The following is a 28,000-nucleotide window of genomic DNA, read 5'->3' as shown; positions in this document are numbered from 1 at the left end:
GGTGTGTTAAAGTCATACAAGTAGACATTCTAGAAGAAGATGCTGCAGGAGATGGAGTTTAAGACGCAAGGGCATCATCAACCACATGGAAGCCTAATGTAGAGCTTTAAGACATATGCATTCTACTGTTCAGGAGTGTGTAGAGAGTGGGAACTCCCCTGAGGAGAGGCTGAAGTATTACACGAACCTGCGGAAGAAGGAACTGTATGGAGCCACCAGTATTATTCCAATTGGGGACGTAGATATCAGTCTGGAAACCATTCGTTAACCAGGTTAAAGGATCAAAGATACTGGAAATGGGCCCTATTCTGAAATAACAAAGGGAGCAAGTCTCAGCCAATTCTCAGGTGTTAGTGTAAAAGGTGATATTGAAAGGTTCACTGTCTCTCTCAGCATGGTCGAGAAACACGCAGGCGATTCCAGCCTTAGAGTTTAGTTGAAACTGCATTGACTGGGCAGCAGACCAAGGAAAGTCTTAATGTTGCTAGAGATGGTATTACTGTCTTGTGCTACATCGACGGTTAAGGTGAATGTGTCTCCATCAGTCAATGCCCCATCGGAGAATAACCAGAGGTCTATCAAGAGTTCTTAGACACTGAAGATTTAGACACCCTGTGGTGAAGTCGCTGAGTTAGCACTGATGCCGATCCCACCTGAAATATGAAAGTATTGGTGCAAGCACTGGGACTGTAGAGGAGAATGACATGGATGTTTTCGGACATCTTTTAAACTCCTTTCACTAGATCTCCCTCTGGGGAAGTCTTTACAAGTTGCTGGATCCACTGAAGCAGCTTGGTTGGAGGCCATTTCAGCTTTTATATTTGGCTCCTTTGACCTACAGTTCCCTCTCAGCCAGATACCTTCTAGGTCTTTTAAATTTTTTTTTTCCTGGAAGAACTCATTCTTCAACAGACTGTAGAAAGCAGGCAAATGACACACCTTGTGTGGGGCAGTGGCTACTTTTCTCCTGCCACATGATGGCCACAACACCAAAAGTAAAGGCATTTTGACAGGAAAAATCCTGCAAGATACAATAAAAACAGGCGGGATCCTTCTCACACGAGACAGATAATAAAACTACTCTGGGAGGCAGCTGCCTGTACAATGTGTTGTGTGTAGTGGAAGCTTATGGAGCCTTTAAGGGACAGGGGTATTTTCACAGTTTTCCAATGCAAGTATCTGGCTAGATTTTTTTCCTCAATGACAGATTTTCAGCATTTTGCACATCAAATGCAGCAATGCAATCTTAAAATCGTTTTTTTTTGGGTCCGACAGTCTCCATTCCAGTAAAACCTTGCCTTGGATAGGATTCTGAAGGGTGCTTCTCATCATATGGGCACATGGAGCACTGTGTGAACAATTCTATGGACAAATATATTGAGATGGAGTGTTCCTCAGTATGTGCACACAACAGGGAATTATTCTAATGTTTATGACTTTCAATGAAGAGCCTATCACGCAAAAGCACCCGTTCTGATACAATCCCAATCCCAATCAGAAAGCCAGACTGATACCATTTTAAACTGCCTTCCTGCAAACAGTGGCATGAGAGCAGGAAATAGCTTTTTAGGCAGGGCTCAAATGCACTGGACCAGATCTACTACACATGGACAAGATGCACTACATACCTGAAAAATGGGTTTTTCAAATCAAGAAGGTTGCTGGACTTGGAGCCGGTCTGATCCACCTGGGCCACAATACTGATGTCATAACTTTGCCTAAAGGGAAAGAAAAACAATTAAGTGGAAATAATCTATGGAAAGGAGTTAAAATGCAGAACTCCTGAAACATGTAAAACAGATTACTGGTTAAAATTAAAGCTATATATAGATTTAGATACAGGCATGTGGCTTCTGCAATTCTGAATTAATAGGCATCAGCAGCACTGTGTGTTAGGCAAGTGCGGCTGAATTGTGGTCAGCACAAATCTGTTCAGAGGGTAATTAGGAGAGCACCATTTGGGCGATGGTATTGAAAAACTGGCTCAACTAGTCAAGATTACTGTGCACTGGCATAGCCATATGTGAGATCCTGTAATAAAATAGTAGGAAGTGCTGCAGATTGTGAAATACGGGAAGAAAGGTATGTCAGTTGTTGCGTTATTGCTTCAGATGTTCTACAGTTCAGTTTGGTGGTGCACTGATAAAAGTGCAATTGTCAGAGTAACACAGTGGGACAATGTGCCGTAGATCATAGGTGTATAACCTGTGGTACGAGGACAGCTAGGGGTCCACAACGCCTACTCAGGAGGTCTGCGACTGCTTAGAAATGTAAATAACAGATTTAAAAAGTGGCTATAAATTAAAAAGTAAAATGTACGATTGAAATTTTTTAAACGTCCTGTAAATGTAAAGGAATTCAAAATTGGAGGCTCAAAGATAAGTTAGTATCCTCCGATAGGTGCGTGGGAGCAGTGCAAGTGGATCAAACAGAATATAGTATTGTAGTAAAGTGCCCATTTTGGACTTGTTTGCCCCAACTTTTTGACTAGTACATGATGTGACTTCAACTGAAAGCGCACTGGGTTCCCGGTAACCAGGTCATGAGTGCCTGAGCTCTTTCCCAAAACTGTGCAATTGTTCACCCAACTGGCAAAACCTTTAGCACCCTCTAAGTCCCTAGTAAATGGTACCCTGGTACGTAAGGACTGAGGTACTAAAGCGGGCCACTAAGGGCTATAGCACAAATTGTGCCACCATAAGGGACCCCTAACCAAGCACATGCACAACTGTCATTGCAGGCTGCGTCTCTTGGTGCAGACTAAAGTGAAAACACGATCTGCCACACATCCCTGTGTGCGATGTCCACTACCACTGCAGGCCTGAAAGACCTAAGGCAGGGTGTGTAATATTTTATGTGCGAGGGCATAGCTGTGACAAAGTCCCCTCTTTCTTGCATGTTATGTCCCCACTTTTTGCTGAATTGCTGATGTTCTTTGACTGAGTGTGCACTGGGCTCCTGCTAATTAGGTCCCCAGGGCCTATGTTCCTTCCCTAAAATTGCATTGAAGCCTAAACCCTTTTGGCATCTCTGGCCACATGTCAGTCCCTAGTAAATGGTACCACATGTACCCAAGGCACTGTGACCAGAGAAGGCCCCTAAGGGCCGCAGCACCTATTGTGTCACCCTTAGAGGTCCTGTACCCTGGCGCACACACACACACTGCCTTTACTGGCGGTGTGTCCTGGTGTAGAACAAAGTGAAGAGTCGACATGGCACATATCCCTGTGTGCCATGCCCACAAAACCACTGCCCTGGCATAGCTCAGTCTTCCCTCTAGCAGGGTGCACTATGCCAGTGGTAAGATACAGGTGCATGAGCCCTGTGCCTCTACAGTGCCCAAGTGCATTCTTGTGCATTGTAAGTGCAGTGCTGCAATTAAGAGTATGTGGTGCTGGGAGTTTGTCATTTATAACTCCACAACACCATAATGGCTCCACTGAAAAGTGGTAAGTTTGTATCAAACTTCTCAGCACATTAAACCCACACTGATGCCAGTGTGGGATTTAATGTAAAATGCACAACAGAGGGCATCTTAGAGATGCCCCCAGAAATTCGACCAACTTCTAGTGACCTGACTGAGTGGCTGCTTAGGCTGCCACCAACAGACATGTTTCTGGACCCCTGGGTCGAGAGCCTGCTGCTCTCCGGGCCTGAAACAATGTACATCCTGTGACGAGGTGCCAAGCCTCCTCCCCCAGGATGCGCAGGGTTCACGAAGGGGAAGCTTCAAAGGCATGCCGCCTTTGTGAGACTTCCCAGACCATTTGCTGCTTTCAGCAACTGGTCCCCACTGGTTCTACCCTCCACTTTGGGCGGGAGAGCCGGCAGGAAGAACAAGTGAGGGAAAGAGGTGTGGCCACCTCTGCCAACTGCACCCCTCAAGTGAGGTGAAGCATAACTCTGGGTCCCCGCCATCTTGAGGATGGGGGGACCCAACCAACCAGGGACAGGCTCCTGCCCCCCTGACACTGGAGGCTGGCAATGCAGGGGGTGTACCCACCCCAGGAAGGGACCCATTGGTCCGTGCACTTTACCTACCTGTAACGCCCATAAATCTAGTATTTAGGGGGCACCCTGAACCATGCTTCCTTAGATCCAGAAACGAGACAATGCCCACTGACTTGGACCCAGCCCTACACGCTGGTCTCCCCTCAAACCTGCTCCTGCCAAATCCTGGTGTGTCCTGCAGCCAGCAACCTCGAAAACCCCAGATGACCTGCCTGACTTCACTTCCAAAGACTGCTTCTCCCGTAAACACCGGATTTGTTCAATTGCAACCTCTGGCAGCAGCTGGAAACCCAGATTCCAGCCCACTCTGCACCAGCCGAACCCGGCCCAAGCAGAAAACCACCATGAGGAGGGCACCCCGGCGATCTTGACAAGAGATCCGGCGACACCTGACATGCCTCAAGCCTCCAGCCGACACCTGCAGTCTAAATTAGAAGGCCCCCTAACCGCGACCAGGAGCTGGTAAGAAGATTCAATCCCAAAAGGGACCCCTGCACCAGACTCCCCACGGCCTTGTGTGCCCAAACCAACGGTGCCTAACCAACCCATAATTTCTAACTTACCTCTCGAAGTGGTGGTCGCACCCACCCAGAAGCCTGTTGTCGCTCCCTGCCTGCAGTTCTTTTGCAAACTGGAGGTTCTCCATAGAAAAAAGGGCGCACAACGTCTAAACAGCACTCTGCACCCAGCCGCCCCAGTGCCGCTGAGTGTGCACCTTTTGTGCTACTTTGTTTCCCCATTTGCCCTGACCTAAACCCTAGGAGCTTTGCTCCCACAACCCAGTGGCCTGCTTGCCAGCAGGCACCAACCAGAGGCCCCTATCCCCCATTGGATAACACTGGGCCTCAACATTCAGCACCCGGCCACCCTAGTGCCGCTGAGGGTGTAACGAGTGGATCACTGACCCTGGGGCACCCCTGAGACTAACCCCAGAACCTTAACTCCCACAGTCGATAACGTACCTGTGAACTGATAACCCGTTTTTCCACCATAGGAGAACACTGAAAAATTCCTTCCAAAAAGTTTTGAAATCGAAAAATATTCTTTAAAAATCGCACAAATAACCAAAACTTATTTACTTATCTGTTTGCAGGAAATACCTCAGTGCTGAATGTAGGTATCCTGCACTGGGTTAGAAAAGTAACGTAAAAAATAACCTACCTGTAATTTACTGAAAAAGCCTATTCATTTCAATGTACTGCATTTGCTAAGTGTTGAAACCTACTGCATCCCCTGTAAATCAAACCAAGTACAATTTGTTTTGCATCTTCAAACTGTTCTATATTCAGCAACTTATTACTGAAAAGTATAGAATGCTTACCTGTGCCAGGCTTGCTTGGCTCTAAAAATAAAACAGTACATTTTATACAAAAACAATTGGCCTAGAGTTCAGTTCTTGAGTGTGAGAATTAATTTGCTGACATTGTGTGTACATCACATGGTTAACACTGTCCTCTGATACTCCCTTACTGCTCGACCACTCTACCACATATAGAGATTAAGGTTCTATCTAACTCTGCCTACCTCTGGCGTCACCTGGACTCTATACACACTATACCTCATTTTGGTGTAGTATATATTGAGCCAGTTTCCTACAATAGCTGCATGAGCAGATATGCCCCTGTGATTGTCAGCCCTATTGTTGCCAGTGCAAGTGACCAAAGAAGTCATCTTAAACCATGTACTGGACACTGGTGAAAACGAGTTTCCCAGCTATATGATGGCTTCACTGAAAATAGGGATGTTTGGTATCAAACATCTCATATTGGCAAACCCACACTAATGTCAGTGTTGGATTTATCAAAACATGCCCTCTGAGGCACCTTAGAGGTGCCTCCTTAAAACCAGCCTCTGGTGTACTTGCTGACTGGATTCTGCCAGTATGCCACCCGAGTTTTTGACCTTCTAGGGTGAAAGCCGTTTGCTCTCAGGAGGTCAGAACCAAAAGCCTGTCCGGGTAGAGGGTGTAAGACCCTCTCCACAGGCTGACCTGCTCATTAGCCTCCTTGGGCTGGTGTGGTTCAAAGAGGACGCCGCCTTTGGAATGTAAATCTGGCTCCTTTAGAGGACAAGAAGTAACCCAGACTGTTCAGAGCCCACTTGGCACCTGGACAGGCGGAAAGTAATCTAGTAAGGTAGGTGTACCACCCCCAGGCTAGTACTACCCCTAAGGTAGGCTTCTTAGTGATGGCATACCTAAGAATTAGGGGACAGGGTGATACCAACTTCCCACAGGAAGGGGACATATAGGGGGTGCAGTGACGCCAGGGTGAGTTGCCCATTGACTACAACCCTACACTCCCCTAACACCCTTAAATTCATTCAGTATTTAGGGGAGTCCCTGGCATCAGTGAAGGAGATCTTGACGACCTAAGGAGAGAGGACACTGAAGAGCCGCAAAAGCAGAGAAGACTGAAGAGAGCACCTGACTCGGCCCCCAGCCCACCGACCTGTCAGCAGCCCTCATCGAAAATTGCACCTAAGTCGACTGGTCTTGCAGTTGTGACTCCAGAAACTTGGGAGGACTGCCTGTCTTAGAAAAAGACTTGAGCCCTCTGAACAGCGGACCTGTTCAGCAGAAACTCTAAAAAGAAAACTGAGGCCTCCAGAATTGCCAAAACCCAACACCTGAAGCAGCTACTGCACCCGTCACCTTTGGGACGTGTTAAAGAGGGTCAAAGGTGCCAACAAGGTTCCCCAGCCCTCCAGAGTTTGAGTCCATCGAGGTTTCACTCCTCCTGAACTACCAGACGTCACTTGCAGCCTCTGCACACCGGTGCCCCCCACCACGAATGCTCTGGTAAGGGAAAACCAGACATCTCTACACCCGTCGTCCCTGGGCCTGGGAGAAGAGGATCAAAGGTGTCGCCCCCTCCCCCCTCGAGCATTGCAAGGCCTGAGCCCACTTGCTACTTTAGCCCAACTGGCTTCCTAGCCAAAGCCTTTTTATAGAGATTGCTCGCCATTGATCCAGATGCTGATCTGCACCCTGCAACGCGCCACCTTCATGCCGCTGGTGTACTGTTGGTGCTTCCTTGGTCCTTGCTCACCACTCACTGAACTTTTTCTGCCTTCAACAGGAAGACATTGCATAACTCAAATTGCATTTGTGTTCACTTTTCAAAGTGAAAAGAATTTCTATTTAAAAACGTGCTTACCTGAATAATTTTTCTCTGATGCCTAATCATATATAAAGATACTTGCTATTTTTATAAATTGGAGTGTATCTTCTTCTTGAGTAGTATCATTTATTAATCATTGTATGCATTTACAAATGTTTTGCACTCCTCGGTATGAAGCCTTAGGCTGCTCAACCACCCTACCCCTTAACAGAGCACTCGGATTGCATCGCAAGCCCCGTCCACGAGTACAGGAAACCCTGGTCTCTTAATATGGTATATCAGATTATTGATACATCACATACAGAGCTAGCTTCTTACATGGATGAATGAGTGGCCTGAACTGAATTTAGAAACTCATTAACCTTCCTATTAAAATTATGTGTTTTATATTTGTTTGTGAAATAAAATATTTAATCATCTGTATTTGTTTACTGAATGCTTGTTTATTATTCTTGGTCAATTATTTAACAGTTCAAATTATTGAAAATGCTTAGGCCCGGGTCTCCGGCTTCCAGAAAAGACTCCAGGTGTCTGTATTCCAGTAATGATTCAGTGTGGGTCCCGGAGTTCCAGTAATGATTACGTTGGGGTCCTCAGAAGTCAAAAGGTTAAGAATCGCTGCCCTAGATAACCCAACATGAATTTTGGAGGTAAACAGACATTTTTTATGTCACAGAGTTTTTACTTTCTTCCCAAGTCAAAAGGAATGGTCCCCAGGTACCCAGCTTTCAAAACCCCAAACATGTCAAAGGCAATAATATAAAAATAGATCTTCTACTTAAATATATAACATAGGAAGAAGATACCAGAGTGCACATCTACAGAAAAGGAGAGGCCCTTTTAGTCATGCTTTTGTAAAGGACTGCAGCAGGGTACTGAGTTGCATTAAAAAAAAGTGTGCGAACTATGGAAAAGCAAATGAAAAGCACACAAATACGTTTCTGAAAGGTCACAATACTTAAGGCATGGGAAAATGTATCATTTATGCCCCTACTGGCTAACTGATAAAACGGATTAATTGTCCAAATAGCCAGATAGTTGTATTCATTGTCCAAATAAACAGATGGTAATGTATATAGAAAATTCAGCATTCTGCTATCTTTATGAAACTTTAGCTCACTTATGACTTTTCACATAACAGAGTAGGTTACAAGAAAGTACAACACACCTTACAGAGGAGAACAACATGATGCTTTGATTTTAATAGAACAGCATATATCAGAACATGAGGTAGATCATGTTATGTCTACAAGGACACCAAGAAGCAATGCACGTATTCTCCCACCACGCCACCTCACAGCCCCCCCCCCCACCTCCAGTCATTTCCTTTTCCTCACAGAAGGCTACACAGTCACTCACCTTTTGTTGGCTATAAGGAGGACAGTCCCTGAGAGTGTGTCCCCCGCCTTCGTAAAAAGAGGAGACTGAAGCAGGCACCGCACCTGGTACCAGTGAGTCAGAGGTTCGGTCGGTGCTGTAGAGAGCCAGACTGTCATTCTAAGAAAAAGACAGGTAGATGGGTCAGAGGTGAATGCACAAGGACTAGCAGAGAGAATAGGCAAGGTCGTCAGCAAAAGAAATTCCTCACCCAAACATCAGAACATTAAACCAGACAGCATAGATCACTATATTGGAGTTACGAAGCAGATATATGGACATCATGGGAGGGAACAGAATCAGCAGCACAAAAATGAGTTACAAGTGAACATAGCACACCAGCTTTTGAATCAGCAGAACTCTTGCAAAATACTGCTATTTTACGATAATCGGAAGTGGAGATTCCATTTCTATTTCTACTAATCAGAGATGATTGTGGGACTGGACAACTGTCAGCGAAGCAACGACTGACAACTGTGCTCCACTCAGGAAAGGCAAACACAAAGGGCACACGAAGACTACACAGGGCTTGAGACAATATAGACACGCCATCCACGCACTGTCATCACCATACTCTGCCTTCTTTCAATAGAGCAATCTAGAATTTACATTTGGCACGAGACAATGCGTTTAAATGAAAACCCTATTTTAAATACTCCTCAAAACGAAAAACAAAGCGGCATAGCCATCATCATTGTGTATGCTACCATCCCAACACCATTTGCCCCTTCGCAAGAATGTTCATCTCCTCCAGGCCCTCCTATCCTGTGTCAGGGGGTATACCAAAAAATGCCAACTCTGAATGAGCTACAGGTGCCAGCTCTTACTCGCCCTAGTTGATCAATGACAGGACACTGGTAACCAACAAAATAGTGTAGGAAGCAGACAACTTATGTAGTGCACCTAAGGGGTACACCATGCAAATAGTCTAGACAACCCTTAATGGTTTACAGGGGCTTTCTTTAAAAATCCCAAGCGCTCTCTTTGTGCTAGTGTGGTCGAGCAGTTTTAGCTTATCAAAGCTTTCAGGAAACCACCTCAGTAAAACTGCCTCAGTGTCGCAATCAAAAAGATAGGGGGCATCTTAGTGCTATGATATCCCCCTGGGAATGATTGTTGCACTCTACAAATTCAGTAAATAACTAAATAAAGGGGACTGTTGCGCATTTGTTGCACCCTTAGAGTCAATAAATGAGACCTACTCAATAAGGAAATCCGAGACCAATTTAGAAAAACAACAGATTTTTAAATTAATTTATACACCACGATCTTGCAGATTAAATAAGTATTTTTCAAGTTAGTGATTTTCAGAAACAGAAAATATGGCAGTCAGATTTAAGGCATGAGCCTCAAACGCGGTAATGTTATCGATTGGGAGAAACACATACTGCAAAGGGATACTTGCAATCCAGCTACAAGGTTGTTCTTCTGGACTTAAGGTAAGTAGGGGAAAGGTCCTTAGAACCATCAGCAGTTTCGGTTTACCAGCCCTGGTGTGTCCGTGTGCAGAGGTGCTGGTTGCATGGGTAGCCTCAAGAACTACCATCGAATTCAATTGGAAAACCAGTAACAAAAATAAGGCTGCAAGTGGGGACTGGGGGACAAGTCCGGCAGAACATAAAGGGGGACTCTGCACTTGAGGGTCTCGGGGAAAAAGAGTGCACCACCTGTAGGCTTGAACTCAGTCTGTGGGACGCGGGTGCAGCAGTGTTTTGTCGGGCGGGTCACTTGCTTTGGAGGCTCTCTCTCTTTTTAAGTCGACCTGGAGATGGGGACAAAACAGGACAACTGGGCCATTCTCAACAATGGAATCTCTGATGCATGTATTCCAAGTCAGTAGGTTTGTCTTGGCGGTGTTGACGTCTGGGTTGGACACCTAAAAAGCCTTAGCTTCAAGGGCTCCGGTACCCCGGGTATTGGCGCTGGAGGGCTCTTGGAGGGTTTAGCGTCTCAAAACTCGCTGGAGAGATGGGGCTGGCGTCAGGGACCTTTAGGAACCTTCTGGGCTGCAGATCGGTCACCCGGAGTTTGCGGTTAGTGCATGCAGGTAAGAGGCTCTTCCACTTCAAGGGAGATGCTGGCTGGTTAGCGAAGTGCTAGTAGTCCTCCAAAGTTCTGAGAGGATGCACAGCTGCAGGACAAGTCGGGTCTTTACAATTGTCGTAATAGGAGCAGGCAGGGTTTGGTGTTAAAGTCCTCAGCTAGGCCAAGGTTGTTGCGTCTTCGGGTCTTCTTTGTCCTCCTCCTTTCACACAACGAATCAGAGTTCCTGCTGTCAGGGGGGCACTACATTTAGGGGTGTTAAAGAGAGTAGCTAATGAGCAACTTACCCATGGGGTCACTGCACCCTGTATGTTGACCACATCCTCTGGGGAGTGGTTGTAACCCGGTCCCAGAGTTTCTATTTTACCATAAACAATATGGTGGAATCTTCCTTTCATGGAGCACATCAGGTTGTGTCACTAGCCTGGTGGTACAACACACCTACTTACATAGATAATTTCCCGCCCGTGCTGGTGCCAAATGGGCCTCAGGGCAGGGGGTGGCATCTCCCAAGTCTGGTAAAAACCAGGGTGTCATATCAAGCCCCTGGCCTGGATATGCTAAATCACTAGCCATCCTGCTGCAGAAGGAGTAATACCTCACTCCAGAGCAGGCATTGTTTCTGGCCTCAGAAAGAGTGGGCTCACACTTGTAGGGGGTCAGAAACCGGTCTGTGGCGGCAGGCTGGTCGATACCAGTCAGTCAGCACAGTAGATAGTGGTAGGTTTTTCAGGGGGCACCTCTAAGGTGCCCTCTGGGTGCATAGATTGAAAAAAAGCATCAGCACTGGGCAAGGGTGCTACTTGTACATATGTGCTACAAATATACCATAGATATCCAGGTAAAGACTATACTTCACACATTTAATTTACAAAAAAAATTATTTTTTATTTATTTTCTTTTTTCACACAAATTATAGTTGATATACTAAAATAACATACAAACATACAAAAGTGATGTCACAAAAGGTGCAAAGTTCATTAATAAATCTGTTTTCTAATTGGGTATGACCACACAGAGAAATTGACCAAAACAACAGTATATTAGAAAATGCAATGAGATGGTAAATACAGCAAAAAGACTAGATGTCAATTCCAAATATTTTATGGGAAACACTGGTTAAAAGACATGATTGTCACCAACGCGTTTCAGTGTTTAACCTTCCTCAGGGTGTTTCTACTAGTGGCATACAAAAAGGTTTACATTTTTATTAACTGTTTTCTGTTGTCAAGCTGTCTTAGATTCAATTAGACTGCGATCTGATCGTGAATCAATTCACTTTCCAGGCATCTAAATATTATGTTAAAGGAAGCTGTCAAAATTCAATGAATCAGGCACCTATGTTGTGTCCTTTTTGGCTATTATCTAGGAAGTTCCATTGTGTAGTATCTCCTAGTTATAGATAAAATCATACATAATAACTAGATCCCACTGTATCCTGTGATCTGGGGCAGTTCATAAAAAACTGATGCTGAAAAGTGGCTGACACTTCTGATATAAGAAAATCAAGCCTTGCAGGTAACTTTCCATGAAGCAACGGTGCTCTCCAGGCTCCTATTTGATGACCTTGGTTCCCAGGCCTACTCCGACAAGAAAGACAACCTCTTACATTATCAGCTTTGCTTGTCTAAAGGTATCCTCTCCTCCCTATGTCTGTCTAACTCATGAAGCGAAGAGGCAAAGTAGTCTCAATAATCTAGCGGAGTCAGTCAGTCTCTTTGGTCACTCAAGTTTCCCCTCGCCTTTGTTACCAGCTTCCCCCAGGTGAACTCTCACGTGCCTGCCAGCGCGCACTAAACTCAGCCCTCTGGGTGCATGTCATAATAAATCTTGTACTGGCAACAGTACAGATTAAGCCAAAATAAAACACCATAGGTTTCAGTAAAGCCATCATGTAGCTGGGGAACTCTCAATAACCAGTGCCCAGTACATATACTATAATAGCCTCCCTGTTCACTTGTACCATCTAGCAATTGAACTAGACTGCACAGGTGCACATCTGCTCATGCAGATTTACCCTCACGTGTAATATAATGCACCCTGCCTTAGGGCTACAAGGCCTGCTGTAGAGATGACTGACATATTACATGCAATTGGGTTACAATTAAACCATTGTACCTTATTTTTAGTGAAAGAGCACAGGGGCCTGCATAGCAGGGACCAATTGTACATCAGTTGAAAAACATCAGTACAAGTGGCAAAAAATGGCAGTGATCATGATAAAGAGAGGCACTTTTTCTACAAATAGTAAAGAAGAAGAAAAAAATAAATATATATATATATATATATATATATATGAACACTTCACTCGGAAATGAGGCTGCTCACCACTGAAAAAACCATAGGTTATAGACCATATATAGTTAGGAATTAGCATTTACAAAACCTTGAAAATTCACTGAAAAAACCATAGGTTATAGACCATATATAGTTAGGGATTAGCATTTACAAAACCTTAATTTACTCGCACAAAACCATTGAAATTCGCATATATAGTTAGTTGCAATAACTATATATCGCGCACCCGCAATCCACTGCTGATGATGTCACATATTACATCATTCATGACATGGTCAGTGACATCACTGATGACATCACTGATGACATCACTGATGACATCACATTTGACATTACTTATCACATCACTGATGGCATCATTCATGTGATAATACGATGAACCTCTTCAGACTCTAATATAACCTTAGATACAATCAGTGTAAACAGACACTCACAGACTGTCACTCATCCATGGAGTTACTCACACACCTAGTCAGTCATGCAAAGAATCAATCACACCTCCATTTCCTCAACTATACAGTTATACACACCTTACTTATTCAAACATATACTAACACATATTTACTCTTATACAATCCCTGATACAAGTTCACAATGATCCATACAGCCACTCACACATTCACTGGCTCTTATGCACAGTTATTTATATATGTCAACTCTCACATGTACTGTGTTTTACATATGTACTTACTTTGACATGTAGCACTGAGAAATCCATTCAATCACCAATACACTCATGCAGACAGTCAACCGCCCATACAGCTGTTTCCACATGCACTTTTGAAACCATACATATAGTGAATCAACTACTCACACATCTATGCACAGAGTCACACACCTCCCAGCCACCCACACACACACTCAGTCAGTCTCCCATACAAATACTTGGGCAACCAATCAATAACCCATATAGTTACTCATATAGCTACTGATCAACACATGCAGCAGTTTACAGAACAACAGACATAATGATGCACAAATTAAGACAGTTTAGTCACTAACCAATGCACTCAGTGAGACATTAAATCACTCACTCATACAGTCAGTCATGCACCTACTAAATCCTTCATCCAGACACTTATACATCCACTCATTCTTCAATATGTAAGACATATTTTAACTTTACAGAAACATACAGTCACTGGGTGTTGTCATCAGTGATGTCATCAGTGATGTCACTGACCATGTCATGAATGATGTAATATGTGACATCAGCAGTGGATTGCGGGTGCGCGATATATAGTTATTGCAACTAACTATATATGCGAATTTCAATGGTTTTGTGCGAGTAAATTAAGGTTTTGTAAATGCTAATCCCCAACTATATATGGTCTATAACCTATGGTTTTTTCAGTGAATTTTCAAGGTTTTGGAAATGCTAATTCCTAACTATATATGGTCTATAACCTATGGTTTTTTCAGTGAATTTCAATGGTTTTTTAATAGCAAATTTCAAAAGCTGTAAAATGTCAAGTACGTGGTAGGTAAAAACATTTTCGTATTTATGCACGCTGATGTGCTTTGAACGCTGCCCCCCCCCCCCCCGCCCCCCTCCTCTTTTCTTTTAGGAGTATTCTCTTTGCAGATAGTGAAGGGTAGGTAACGTAAGCCTTTGCCCCCGTTGTAACCAGTCGTGCCTGCTTCCCTCTCCATTTGATTGATTGTTATCCAAGCATTTACGGTTTTAGAATTGGTTCTCTTTGGTTCCTTCTCTATTTACAAACAAGCACAGAGTCGCAATACTCTGTTTAGTCTTTGCAGATAGTGAAAAATCGTTTAAAAAAACAAAAGGAATCGAGCAAAATCCGTAGGCCACTAATGGGATCTCTTTTTGACCTCGCAAAAATAGAAACATTAGGAACAACCCCTCATGAGAAATACGAAACTAGTGAGATGAACAGAGCTCGACACCATGATGGCTGCAAGACAGCTCGGCTCCGCCGCCCACCCCGCCCAAAATAACGACAAACCCTATGCAAATATTATAAATATATACAACACACCAGCAAAGTAACAGGGTAAAACGTTTTATTAAATAACTATTTACATGGCAGCCTGCTGCAACATCCATCACTGTTCCTGGCGAGGTAGCATAGCTGGCGGCCTAGGAGTGGAGGACCGTTGTGCAAATTGCCCGGGGACGACACCATGTGCCAAGACTCGTCCCCAGTACATGCAGAGCTGATGTCCGACAAGTTGTGTGTGAGGATGCCTTGCTGATGCCGCCACCCCACCACCACCTTTTTGTTGCCTGATCCGGCTAGCTCAATCGATCGATCATGAGACTCATGCACTCTGATCTCCTTGGCCTCAGTCAAGCATCAATAGTAAGATTTTCATACATGAGTGTAGGTTTATGGTTTTCCATCTACAGACTAAAAGCCTGGAGTGGGAGTGAAAGAACCATAACTAGGTAAGAAGGAAGGCAGACGCTGTGGGAAGGACTCTGGATATGGTATGTTCCTTGGGCCCTGAGTTGCTTCGATGTCACTGCCTTGCACAAATGGCATAAGTCCTGGATGTTGGGTGCCATAGTTGAGAGTTCTGAGCAGCGCTTGTAACACTGTCTGAAGCTTATTTGCACCTGCTGCAGCTTCACTATTCTCAAAGTAAGTGGGGGCTGTTTGTGGACCTTACTGCATTGGAAAACAATGTGATGCGGTGCCTCCCTGAACCGCTTGACGGAGGCCCCCGAGGAGCGGTGTGATGGCGTGGACTCGGAGGGGGCGCTTGGCTCCGACCCCCTCCCCAAGTCTTGTTGCCCTGGTGTGGCCTGAGATCGCCCCCGACATAGGCGGCCGGCTCCCGGGGTCAAGCGGAACTTTTTGCCTTTTGGTGACTCTTCCATTCTGAACTTTGTCCCACAATCCGTTTGACCTGTAGACACGTACTGCGGTGCCCTAGTCCGACCATCTCATATTCTTGCGCCAGGAGACGGCGTGGGATGCACTAGAAGGGAGAGGCGGCGCGAACGAGCCTCCCCCACCTCCCCAGGTGGAGGTTTTTCAGGTACACCCCAGCGCTTCACGCAACCAGCTGAGTTGCGCCCTCTCTTGCTGCTACAGCGTCTCGCCCACCATCCACTTGAATTGCGCCCACTCTTGCGGTGCAGCGATAGGCGGCTGCAACAGGACTCTCAAAATGGCGGCCGACTTCGGATTTAGGCCTGGTCCACTAAAATGGCCCTGGGACACCTTGGAACTCGGACGCTTGATTGCTAGGGCATGGACCCCATTCCCAAAAGCGTCCCCTCCGCCTTGAAGATTCTACAAAATTCACCGGGGCCCCCGACTCCCGCAGACTTCCGGTGGCGAGCGACTGCCATGTTTGCTCGCGGAATAGCCACGACGTAGCCACGGGGTGCTCTCATGCTGACGCCAGCTTCAATCTGAAACATCCAGAAACACTATAGACTACCAATTCGATCAGTTCCGGTGGGGCACCCAACGTGACCCGGTAGAGAAGAACTTGCCCTCCCCTCTTTGACTGAAGGTTCTTGTTGCCTGTCCCTTCTGTTGTCATTTAACAGAACTTTTTGGACTACTGAAAGGGGTTGTGTTCCGACCGCTGGTTGGTGGAGACATTTGGACTATATTCTGGACCTGCGTTGTCGCGTAATGCGTCATATGACGCGCCGCGTTAGCGCACCCGGAAGTGCTCCGGTGCGCGAGGCGCAGCTTCCCGGAAACGATCCAGAGCGCAGCGCGTAACGTAAGCATAACAGGTCATGTGACTTGTTAATAAAACTTTTCATTGGTTCATTTTACTTTTGTTATTCTAATGATGAAAGGCTTGGTCATATGAAAAGGGCGTTTCTTCGTCCCATGAGGGAGCCGTTGAAGAAAAGAGGCTCGGCCTGCTGTCTTAGTCGCTGATAGGCATGAATATCAGATTCTTATTGATCACTTTATGTTGCAGGAGTAGAAAACACAACAGCCCTTGACCATTTATCTTTACTGCGTTCCTGCATATTATACCTTTTAACCGTCATGTAACTGGACTCCTTTATTTCACTTGCCTTTTACTGATTCGAAAACAGTGGCTATTATTCAAAACTTTATTAATGTAAGTACTACTACCATGTTTGGTTTTAAAAACCTTTATTGTGAAAATGTCAGTATACAAATACGGGCCTATAATCACGTGGGCCGACCACGGAGCAAACTGGAATCGTATATGATGAGGGAACATTTACACTGTAGAAGAACGTAAAGGGCGACCCATTAGGTTGCAAGAACTAAGGTGTCTAACATTTACAGAATCGGTGGACGTACATTTTATAATTAAAGTACGACAGGGCCAGTTACAATAAAATTATCTAGATATACATTTGCGGGCAAGTACCATAGGTGACGTTAATTTGAACTTTCAATAGTACAGTAATCAATAACACATCAAAACTTAATATCAATAGGGATGTCCAAATGTTCAATCAATTCTCGTCCCCGCCCGCCATGTGCTTCAAAACTGCATACGTATCTAGTGATATCAAGGTTGGGCAACCAGTACACAACAAGGAGTTACGAGTCCCATTTATACCGGCGCCATTTTGGGCGAGGCCGGACAGGTCCAGGATATAGTCAAAATGTCTCCACCAACCAGCGGTCGGACCAGAACCCTTTTCGGCAGTCCAAAAAGGTTCCGTTAAATGACAACAGAAGAAATAGTCAACAAGAACAATCAGTCAAAAGAGGGGACGCTTTCGTGAATGGGGCCCATGCCGTAGCAGGCAAGCGTGCGAGTTCCAAGGTGTCCTAGAGCCATTTTAGTGGTCCAGGCCCAAATCCAAAGAGCTGGCCACCATTTTGAGAGTCCTGTTGCAGCCGGCTATCGCTACACCACAAGAGTAGCCGCAATTCAGCTAGATAGCGGGTGAGTCACTGTACCGCAAAAGCGGGCGGAACTCAGCTGAAAGGCGAGTGAAACGCTAAGAGGCGCCCCACTGCAGATGAGGTGCCTCCACCTGGGGAGGAGGGAGAGGCCCGTTTGCGCTGCCTCCCGCCCCCACCCCCCCCACCGGGCACCCCACGCCGTCTTTCGGCGCAGCATTGTAGGATGGCCACACCAGTGAAACTTGCTGGACACCACCTCGGTGCCATCCGGATCTCGGCGCGTTCGAGTCACTGTACCGCAAGAGCGGGAGAAACTCAGCTGGAAGGCGAGTCAAACGCTAAGAGGCGCCCCACTGCAGATGAGGTGCCTTCACCTGGGGAGGCGGAAGAGGTCCGTTTACGCCGCCTCTCCCCCCCCCTCCCCCCCCCCCCCCCGGGCACCCCACGCCGTCTTTCGGCGCAGCATTGTAGGATGGCCACACCAGTAAAACTTGCTGGACACCACCTCGGTGCCATCTGGATCTCGGCGCGTTGTGCTGCCTTCGGCGTACTGTAGCAGCAAAAGTAACCGCAACTCAGCTGGACACGCCGTCTTTCGGCGCACCATTGTAGGATGGCCATACCAGTGCAGCAACTTGCTGGACACCACCTCGGTGCCATCCGGATCTCGGCGCGTTGTGCTGCCTTAATAACACTACAATATAACTACATTGCTGACTACATCATACTAAAATAGGTCAAACAGTTATAGTAAACTTTTGCTCTACTATGAAGTCCTTCAGCTTCCTGGGAAGAACAATTACTCTTCGGAGTGAGGGGTGGTTGATTCTGGAAGTAACTTCAAAGGTTCCTTAAAAGAACCTTCCTCAGGAAACATGTTCCCAGAACTTATACTTGGTACACCGCCACTTGCATTCACATTGGTTGTATCCCCCCCAATACCGTCACTTGGTACATTAACACCATTACCATTAACTGCTGTATTCCCACCAACTGGAACAACCAATGCTGTGGCTGTGCCTGGGACAGGATCCTCCTCCTCCCATATAGTTTTTCAGGTTAGCTCTACCAATCTTCCTCGTTTGATACCAAGATACTACATTGTTGCTTCTAGACAATCGTCCACAATGTCACATTTTACCTTCACTAAGTTTGGAAGAACATGTTAAGATTTGCCTCACTTGTAAGTGTTAGGTGTACCTATTACACACCATCTTTGTTTTTAGACCCACTTTCACTTGCACCCAGTCTCCTTTTCCTAAATTAAGCTCCTTCAACACCATGCTTTTTGTCATATTATTCCTTAAAAATCCTCTGTGCTTCCATCAAGTTAGTTTAACAGAAGGAGACATTTTATTCAGAAATTCTAAGTTCATACATGTGTTGTACTTTAATGGCTCTCTTCCTTTTAGTATCCTGAAAGGACTGTATCCTGTCAAAGTAAGAGTAATTCTGTAAGCCTACATAAATTAAGGAAAATGCTACTTACCAGTAAACATCTGTTCTTGGCATGTAGAGCTGCAGAGTTGCACACTGTGCATAGATCACCACCTAGTGTTGGGCCCAGATGTTAGCAGTTTATTGTTGCAAAAACCACAGTTTATGGACAGAATGCAGAACAATGTCATACATTCACCCCAGTACAGAGATCTGGGCCTAAATACATCGTTTTTTTGCACTCCATACCACCCCAGTTCAGACATGGCCATATGCAAACCAGTCTGACCCTGTGCCTCATGGGAACAGACCAGCCCGAACTGCCAAACCATGCCTTCCCTGGACCAGAAACAAGCTTCCGAGGACCGGTTTCTGGCATTCCAGCAGTTTTCAGCCCGGCTTGCTTGAATCCAGTGGTGTTGAGAGCAAGGGACTCGCGTCTGAGCATACCCATCCCACTCGGGGTGACAAATGCAAAAACCACAGTTGATGGACAGAATGCAGAACAATGTCATACATTTACCCCAGTACAGAGATCTGGGCCTAAATCCATCGTTTTTTTGCACTCCATACCACCCCAGTTCAGACATGGCCATGTGCAAATCAGTCTGACCCTGTGCCTCATGGGAACAGTCCAGCCCGAACTAAGCCAAGCCATGCCTTTCCTGGACCAGAAACAAGCTTCTTTGGATGTCATGAGATAGGCGACTCCTCCTTTGGACCACATTGCCCATGGGCATCGGCTCCATCCCCAGATTGTTTTTCACCATTAAGGAAATCATGGAGCTTTGCAAGAAGAATGAAGGATGCCCATATAATTTGTATTTAATTAGGATAATACTGGAACAGACAAGGGTAGCCAGGGAGGCGGTTGGGCGTGTGCAACTCTACATTCCAAGAACAAATGCATACTGGTAAGTAGAATTTTTCCGTTCGAGGTATATGAGCTGCAGATTGCACACTGTGCATAGATTGTATAGTAGTACCCACTCTTAGCGGCGACCACCCCCATCTGTTGCAGTAGTTTGGAATAATGTTTTGAGAACAGCCTGTCCCACATTAGCTTGTTTCTTGGTTTGCACATCTACACAATCGTGTTTTGTGAATGTGTGCGGTGTAGCCCATGTAGCTGCTCTGCAGATGTGTCATCTAGGGGAATGTTCCCTAAAAAAGCCATTGAAGCCCCTATTTTTCTTGTAGAGTGAGCTTTAGGAGAACAGATAACGTACGTTTAGCTTTGTGGTAACAAGTCTGTATACATTTGACAATCCATCTAGCTATCCCAGATTTTGAAATGGGATTACCTTTGTGCGGTGGTAAGACACAAAGTGGTTTTGTCTTACGAAAGGGTTGTGTCCTCTCTATGTAGTATAGCAATGCTCTTTTGACATCTAATGTGTGAAGAGCTCTTTCTGCTACTGTCTGTGATTGCGAGAAGAAAACGGGCACTTCCACAGATTGATTGAGATGGAAGGGAAAAATGACTTTGGGCAAGAATTTTGGATTAGTACGCAGAACTACCTTATTGTGATGCATTTGCAAGAAGGGTTCTTGAATGGTTAGCGTTTGTAGTTCACTAACTCTCCGCAGAGAAGTAATAGCTACTAGGAACGCAACCTTCCACGTTAAAAATTGTAGTTCACATTTGTGTAAGGGTTCGAAGGGAGGTCCCATTAACCGTGTGAGAACAACGTTTAAATTCCACACAAGTGAAGGTGGTACTCTGGGAGGAATTATTCTTTTAAGGCCTTCCATAAAGGCTTTAATGGCAGGCACTCTGAATAGGGATAATGTTGTCTGTTTTGCAGGTATGCTGCTATTGCAGCAAGATGTAGTCTAATAGACGTATAGGCTAAGTTACATCTTTGGAGATGCAGTAAGTATCCTATGATGTGTTGAATAGACACATCTAGAGGATTAATATTGTTGTTGTGACAATATATTACAAATCGTTTCCACTTGGCTGCATAACATGCCCTAGTGGTTGGACGTCTAGCTTCTTTTAGGACATTCATACAGTCTGGAGGAAGGTTCAGATATCCAAATTCTAGGATTTCAGGAGCCAGATCGCAAGGTTGAGGTGAGCTGGGTCCGGGTGTCTGATTTCCCCACGGTTCTGTGTTAAGAGGTGTGGAGAGAGGTGCAATTTTTGGTGCGGTACTACAGACAGTTGTAGCAGTGTGGTGTACCACGGCTGTCTGGCCCAGGTTGGAGCAACTTGATGAGGGTGAGAGAATGCTTCTGTAGTTTGCGTACTACTAGTGGCATGAGTGGTAGAGGTTGAAAAGCATACGCAAATCTGTTTGACCAGTTTATCCATATCGCTTTGCCTTTGGACAGTGGGTGTGGATATCTGGCGGCGAAGCTTGGGCATTTGGGGTTTTCCTGGGTGGCAAATAGATCTATCTGAGATTGTCCCCACATCTGAAAGAATGGCTGAAGAACTTGCATATGAAGTTCCCACTCGTGGGTCTGTTGTGTTTGACGACTTAGCAGATCCGCTATGGTATTTTGTACTGCTGAAACATGCTGGGCTAGAAGGAATATGTTTTGAGGTATAGCCCACCGCCATATGTCCTGTGCTAGTTGAGAGCTGCAGGGAGTGTGTGCTTCCCTGCTTCTGTATGCAATACATGGCTGTCATGTTGTCGGTGCCGACTAACACAGCTTTGTTTGATACTTGCTTTTGGAAAGCTTTTAGTGCTAGGAATATTGCTAGTAACTCCAGATGATGGATGTGGAGTACCTTTTGTTGCGGTGTCCACCTGCTTGCATGGTGTGTTGCAGTAGGTGGGCTCCCCAGCCGGAGAGCGATTCGTCTGCAGTCAAGATTATCTGAGGAACTGGCTCTAGGAACGGTCGTCCCTTGGAAAGGTTTTTGGTGTTCCACCACTGCAGAGAGCGATGAGTCCGATCGTCTACCAACACTAGGTCTGTCAATCGATCATGAGCCTGGTTCCATTGACGTGATAAGCATTCTTGTAGCGTGAGCATTTGAAGTCTTGCATGGGGCACTATGAAAATGCAAGAGGATATCATCCCTATGAGTTGCATCAACACTGGTGCTGGAAGGGAGTGTTGTAGCTGAAACTTTGTTAGAAGAGTTTGCATGCTGGCTATCCTTGCTGGAGTGGGATAAGCTAGCGCTTTTGAGGTGTTTATTGTGGCACCGAGGTACTGTTGTACTTTGGATGGTTGTAGATGGGACGTGGCATGGTTTATTGTGAACCCCAAGTCGTAAAGCAGTTGCACCGTGGCATGAGTGTGTTCCATGCATTGGTTGTATGAGCTGGCTTTTACGATCCAGTCGTCGAGGTACGGGAAGACATGGATGTGCTAACTTCGTAAATGCGCTGCCACTATTGCTAAGCACTTGGTGAATACACTTGGAGCTGTTGTGACTCCAAATGGGAGTACTTTGAATTGATAGTGTTGCCCGTCTATTACAAATCTGAAATACTACCAGTGAGCCTTGTGAATGGGAATGTGGAAATATGCGTCCTTGAGATGTAAAGTAGCAAGGAAGTCGTTTTGTGACAGAAGCGGAAGGACTTGTTTGAGTGTGATGATGTGAAAATGGTCTGACTGTATGTATATGTTCAGCGGTCTGAGGTCTGGAATAGGCCTTAGAGAGCCGTCCTTTTTTGGAATTAGAAAATATAGAGAGTAAACCCCCTTGTTTTGTTGGTGCAGAGGAGCTGGTTCTATTGCACTTTTTTGTAGCAGAGATACTAGTTCTTGCTTTAACAGTGATAAATATTCTTGTGACATTGGACGCTGTTTGGGTGGTATGTTGGGGGGGGGGGGGGGGGGGGGGTAGATGTTAGTCCTAGACAGTAATCTGACTGAATAATTTGTCGCACCCACCTGTCTGATGTGATGTTGGTCCTGGCAGGAAGGAATTGTTGCAATCTCCCCCCAACAGGAGTGAAATGTTGGGGGGGGGGGGGGGGGGGGAGGAAAGTCATTGGGTAAGGGTAGAGGCAGAGCGGGAGTTGTTGGTTTTGCCTCTGCCTTTGTTGTTACCCCTGTAACCCCCTCTCTGGTAGTCCTTAGTGAATGTGGATTGGCTAGGGGTTTTGTAAGTAGTGGAGGGACATTCCGAGGAGTAGCCTCTAGTGTTGCCTCTGTATGATGAGCGACAAAAAGAACGTCTGGGAGCTTGCAGCTGCAAGGCTCCCATAGATTTTGCTGAATCAGTGTCTTTTTTCATCTTTTCTAAAGACACGTCAACATTTGGGCCAAGTAAATGTGTCTCATCAAATGGCTGATTGAGGATGGAGTTTTGTACCTCTGGTTTAAAACCTGAGATACGTAGCCAAGCATTTCTACGTAGAAGGGTGCTGGTATTGATTGCCATTGAGGTGGTATCTGCAGCACCTAGGGCACAAAGAATGGAAGTATTAGTAATATTTTTACCTTCCTGTATAAGTTCATTGGCCCTATTTTTGTATTTGTCTGGTAGATGCTGCATTATGGACTCTAGTTCATCATAATGTGCCCTGTCATATCTGGCCAGCAACGCTTGGGTGTTGGCAATGCGCCAGATATTAGCTGCTTGTAACGCTGTTCGTTTACCAGAGGCGTCAAGAAGCTTGGATTCTTTGTCTGCTGGTGAGGCCTCACCTGATGTCTGAGAATTAGCACGTTTACGTGCATTAGACACTACTAAAGAGTCTATTGGTGCTGGACCTTTAATATAGACTGGATCTGTAGGGGCAGCTTTATATTTTTTCTCAATGCGAGGATTGAGGACCCTAGCCCTGACAGGGTCTTTAACACCTTGGCTTCTAAGGCAATTGCCCTCCTGTGCTGGAGATCCTTGATCCCGATTCTTCATGACGAGCTCAGCTCGTCATAAGCACAGCTCCAGTGTGCCTCATGACGAGCTGAGCTCGTCATGAGCAGCGAAGGGGTTAAAAACCTCTGTTGCGTGTTTTTTTGACACCCTTAAGCATTGGCAAAATGGCAGTAGACCTTTGTGTGTTATCAAAAGTGTCTAGTAGGAAATCTTTCTCCACCGCATCAGTGTGTAAGTCCACCCCATGATATTGGGCAGCTCTTTGGACTAGTAGGTTAAAACCTATAGTGTCCTCTGGTGGGGAAGGCCTAGAAGGGCATATGTCGTCATGTGGGACATAAGGCACATCAGGGGTGTTGTAATGGATTAGGTGACTGAGGGGGACTTGGACAGCAGAGTGTGTGTCTACATCATCGTCTGGATTAGGGGATGGCTTAGGTGAATAGTGAGGTGGAGAAGGTGTAGGAGGAGGAACAGAATGGGGAGGTGGTGGAGAAGGGACCCTTAATGGAGAGGTTGCAATGTCTCTTCTTTGGAGGAGGAGGAGGTGGTGCATCAAGTGGTCTCTTCTTGGAACTGAGAGAGTCAATTGACCAGTCTTAGGATCCTTTACAAGAGTTTTTTGGTTAGGATCAGGTGTGAAAAGTTCCTCTGAATAGGGCAGATCCTTCGGCGTCGAGCTTTTCGTCTCAGTAAGTTTTTTCGGCACCGAGTCGGTAGCTGGTTTTGGTCTAGAAGTGTGCCCTTTTGAAAAGTCCTTTACCGGAACCTGTTTCTTCAGTTCCGGGTGTTTTTTCGGTTCCGAAGCGTGTTCTTGAACTTTAAGCGGTTCTTTAGTGGACTCCGAATGCGGTTTCGGCATCGATGAGCCGCTGCAAGTCTTCGGCACCGTGTGCTAAGGTGTCAGAGCAACTGTCGGCGTAGTGGAGGAAGATGGCTTTTTCTTCGGTGTCGGTATAGGATCGGCACCGGGGATAGGCTGGCTCGAGCCTCCTGAAGGCTTAATGGGCTTCTTTGCCGTGCCTTAAGGCGGGGCGTGGGAAGCAGTTTCTCGGTGTGCACCCGGGCCCGAAGGTGAGTGTGTGCCCGAAGCCTTTTTAGAGGGTGTCGAGGAAGGGTTGGGGCAGACGATCTTACTTACGACCCGTTGAGCTGGAGTGACTTCCTCGACATCAGAGTCTTCGGCGTCTGAGGAGCTGGTACTCTCTTCGGTGTGCTGGTGTTCTGGCACGTCGACACCCTCTTTGAAGATGTTGTTGGGGATCGAAGCTGACAAGCGGACCATTGTTCTTCGAGTTCGGTCCCGTATAGTCTTATTGGAGCAGAAGGAGGCACACGCGGAACAGTCTTTGGCCTCGTGCTCCGGTGAGAGGCAAAGGTTGCACACTTCATGTAGGTCGGTGTGGGGAAACTTTGACCCACATTGAGGACATTTTTTGAATGGCGTCCTTTCCATGAGCCAGAAAGGAAGGCCTAGGTAGGCCCGAAGGCCTCCGTCGACGACCGGAATCGAAGACTTCGAAGTGGTGAAGAATCGCGTCGATGGAGCGCGATCAAAACAATACAGTCAAACTAGGTGAAGATTGCGCGCCGAAGGAAATTTGGTTCCAAACCGGAGCGCACGAAACACATCCGAGCCCGATGGCGGAAAAAAAATAATCTGGGGATGGAGCCGATGCCCATGCGCAATGTGGTCCAAAGGAGGAGACACCCATCTCGTGACTTCCAAAGAACTTTTCAGGACAACAACAAACTGCAAACATCCAGGCCCAACACTAGGTGGCGATCTATGCACGGTGTGCAATCTGCAGCTCATATGCCTCCAACAGTTCATTTTCATAATCTTTCCCTGAATTTAGGGCAGCTTCAACACTCCTCATAATCACCCTGTTAAAGCGCTCCACCATACTATCGCTTCATCGTCACATAATGATGGGTGTTTAGGTTTAAAGCCATTCCTAACAAGGAATTCATTCAATCCTACTGCTGTAAACTGCTGACTGTTGTCACTCAACAGCGACTTGGGAATGCCCCATTAAGAAAACTCTCAAAAAAGGAGACACCCATTACAGAATCAATTTTAGTATGAATATCAATTTCAGGCGATTTAGAGTATATGTCCATCAGGACCATTATATACTTCAATATCCCCTTGGAATCTAGAAAGGGACCAAGAATATCTATAGCCAGCATCCTAGGTATTTTCCGGACACTTCGAGACCAAACAGAGGCTTAAACACAGAGTGTTACCCAAATTAACATGGTTTGCAAGATCTTGTATATTTCTCAATATCTGAATGTATCCCAGGCCACCAATACAAGGATTTCACCCTTCTTTTTGATTATACAATTCCAATGTGTCCTTCATGTGTGATACACAGAATCTTTTGTATCAGGTTGCTAGGAGGAACTACCTTACCCCCCTCCCCCTTAGGAGAAACCTTTGACCACAAGCAGATAGTTCATTCTTAAGCTCCCAGAATTTCTTGCATGCATCTGCCAGTTTGCTTTTTCGGAGCCACCCATCAATAACACATTTCTTCATGCAAGACAATGCCGCATTTGTAGCCAGATGCCAGGTCTTCCTCCACAATAGCACTATAATCTTCACAACTGATCACTACACAGTATGCATCAGACTTGCTTGATGTAACTTCCTTTGAGGATAATAGTGACCTAATCAAGTAATCTGCCACCATGTTTTTCTTTCCCGGCAGACACACATCATCAATATAGTTCAGATGTCCCAAGAACATTCTGGCTATACAGGGATTGCCAGAATGGTGCCCTCTGGAGTCAAAAGCTTAATCAGTGGCCTGTGATCTTTACGGAATGTGAATTTCGAATCCCACAGGTACTGTATAAATTTCTCCCTGCCCCCTACACAAGCAAACATCTTCCTCGCTATCACAAAATATTTCTCTTCTGTAGGCGATAAAGAACGAGAGGCAAAAGACAGTGCATTCCAATCCACTCTCTGAAATCTGTCACAGAACCGCTCTCAGCCCTCCATCAGTAGCATCAGTGGTCAGTATACTGAGGGCAGTAGGATAAAAACCTTCTAATGGAACTGCTGCGCAAGCACTCTTTTTAATGCTCTCAAATTCCTTCTGCAGGTTCTCATCTTACATGAATTTCTGGTGACTTTTCTCAATAAGTGCCTTAATCAATTCATTTTCTCAGCAAAGTTCTTCACAAACTTTTAGTAAAACTCTGACAGACCTATGAAAGATCTTACCTCGTAAGTGGGTGATAGAGCATCACTTATTGACTTGATACTTTCCTTCTCCTGCTGCTAGCCTTTCAGCTCTTAGCGCAAGGACACTCCCTAGAGTAACAGTGTGCTCTATAAATACCGCCACATTGACATTTCTTCCATTCAGTAGTCAACCCCTCATTAGCCTACTACTTCAAAACTGTTCTCAACCTACCATCATTCTCCGATTTATCTCTTCCCATTTCCAAAATGACCTCTTTTCAATAGGTCAACCCTTTAGGGTCCTTACAACTTATGTATTCATCTTTTGAAAATAAATGCTGCTCAGGCCAAGCTAAATACCATGCGCATCATCCTGTAACACCCAAAAGGGCGATAAGGCGGTAAGATTCTTCCTAGCCAGATGGCGTGGTAATAAATGATATGGGGACGTCAATCTGATTGTCGAAAGCTATTTTATACCTTTAGTTTTAGGTACCATTTTGTTTATTTGTGGCAGTGGAAATGTATCCACCATAATGTTTTTATTAAGGTCTTTCAAATCTTTACACAATCTAATTGGTGACTAGTTGGGGCACTAACTATTCTGCACACTCCACCACTTTACTAATTCAATTATGCTCCAATTTTCTAAGTCAATAACAGCTTCCTCTCTCACATTTAAAGGTGCTTTTCTAGCTTTGTGACCGACAATATTGGTATCCCCTTTAAGAATTATTTTATGTGAAAATCTTCTGCCTGCAAAGGTTACTGGATGATTATCTGTAGAAAAAAATTTATCTCCTAAATAAATGTGCAAGTTTTTGTCACACACAGCCTTCGCATAAGGGGACCCAGCACCTGCTACAATTAGTATTTCTAC

The 28,000-nt window shown here is 45.5% G+C and overlaps 1 protein-coding gene across 1 annotated transcript in view; it reads right to left on the bottom strand.

The window, feature by feature from the left end:
* LOC147662818 (histone-arginine methyltransferase CARM1-like) overlaps positions 1–24,783 on the bottom strand; it is a 58,702-nt gene extending 33,919 nt beyond the window's left edge. The window contains exons 1-4 of the mRNA XM_086950886.1: positions 24,535–24,783; positions 23,412–23,500; positions 8,493–8,630; positions 1,629–1,718 (exon numbers count right to left, since the gene is read on the bottom strand). Coding sequence (XP_086807012.1) covers positions 1,629–1,718; positions 8,493–8,630; positions 23,412–23,500; positions 24,535–24,783 — 566 coding nt within the window. The remainder of the gene's footprint in view (positions 1–1,628; positions 1,719–8,492; positions 8,631–23,411; positions 23,501–24,534) is intronic.
* Between the last annotated feature and the right edge of the window lie 3,217 nt (positions 24,784–28,000).

Source organism: Lissotriton vulgaris, unplaced genomic scaffold, assembly GCF_964263255.1.
Source record: "Lissotriton vulgaris unplaced genomic scaffold, aLisVul1.2 SCAFFOLD_828, whole genome shotgun sequence".
NCBI classification, from domain to species: Eukaryota; Metazoa; Chordata; class Amphibia; order Caudata; family Salamandridae; genus Lissotriton; species Lissotriton vulgaris.
This window is presented reverse-complemented; position numbering and strand designations above follow the sequence as displayed.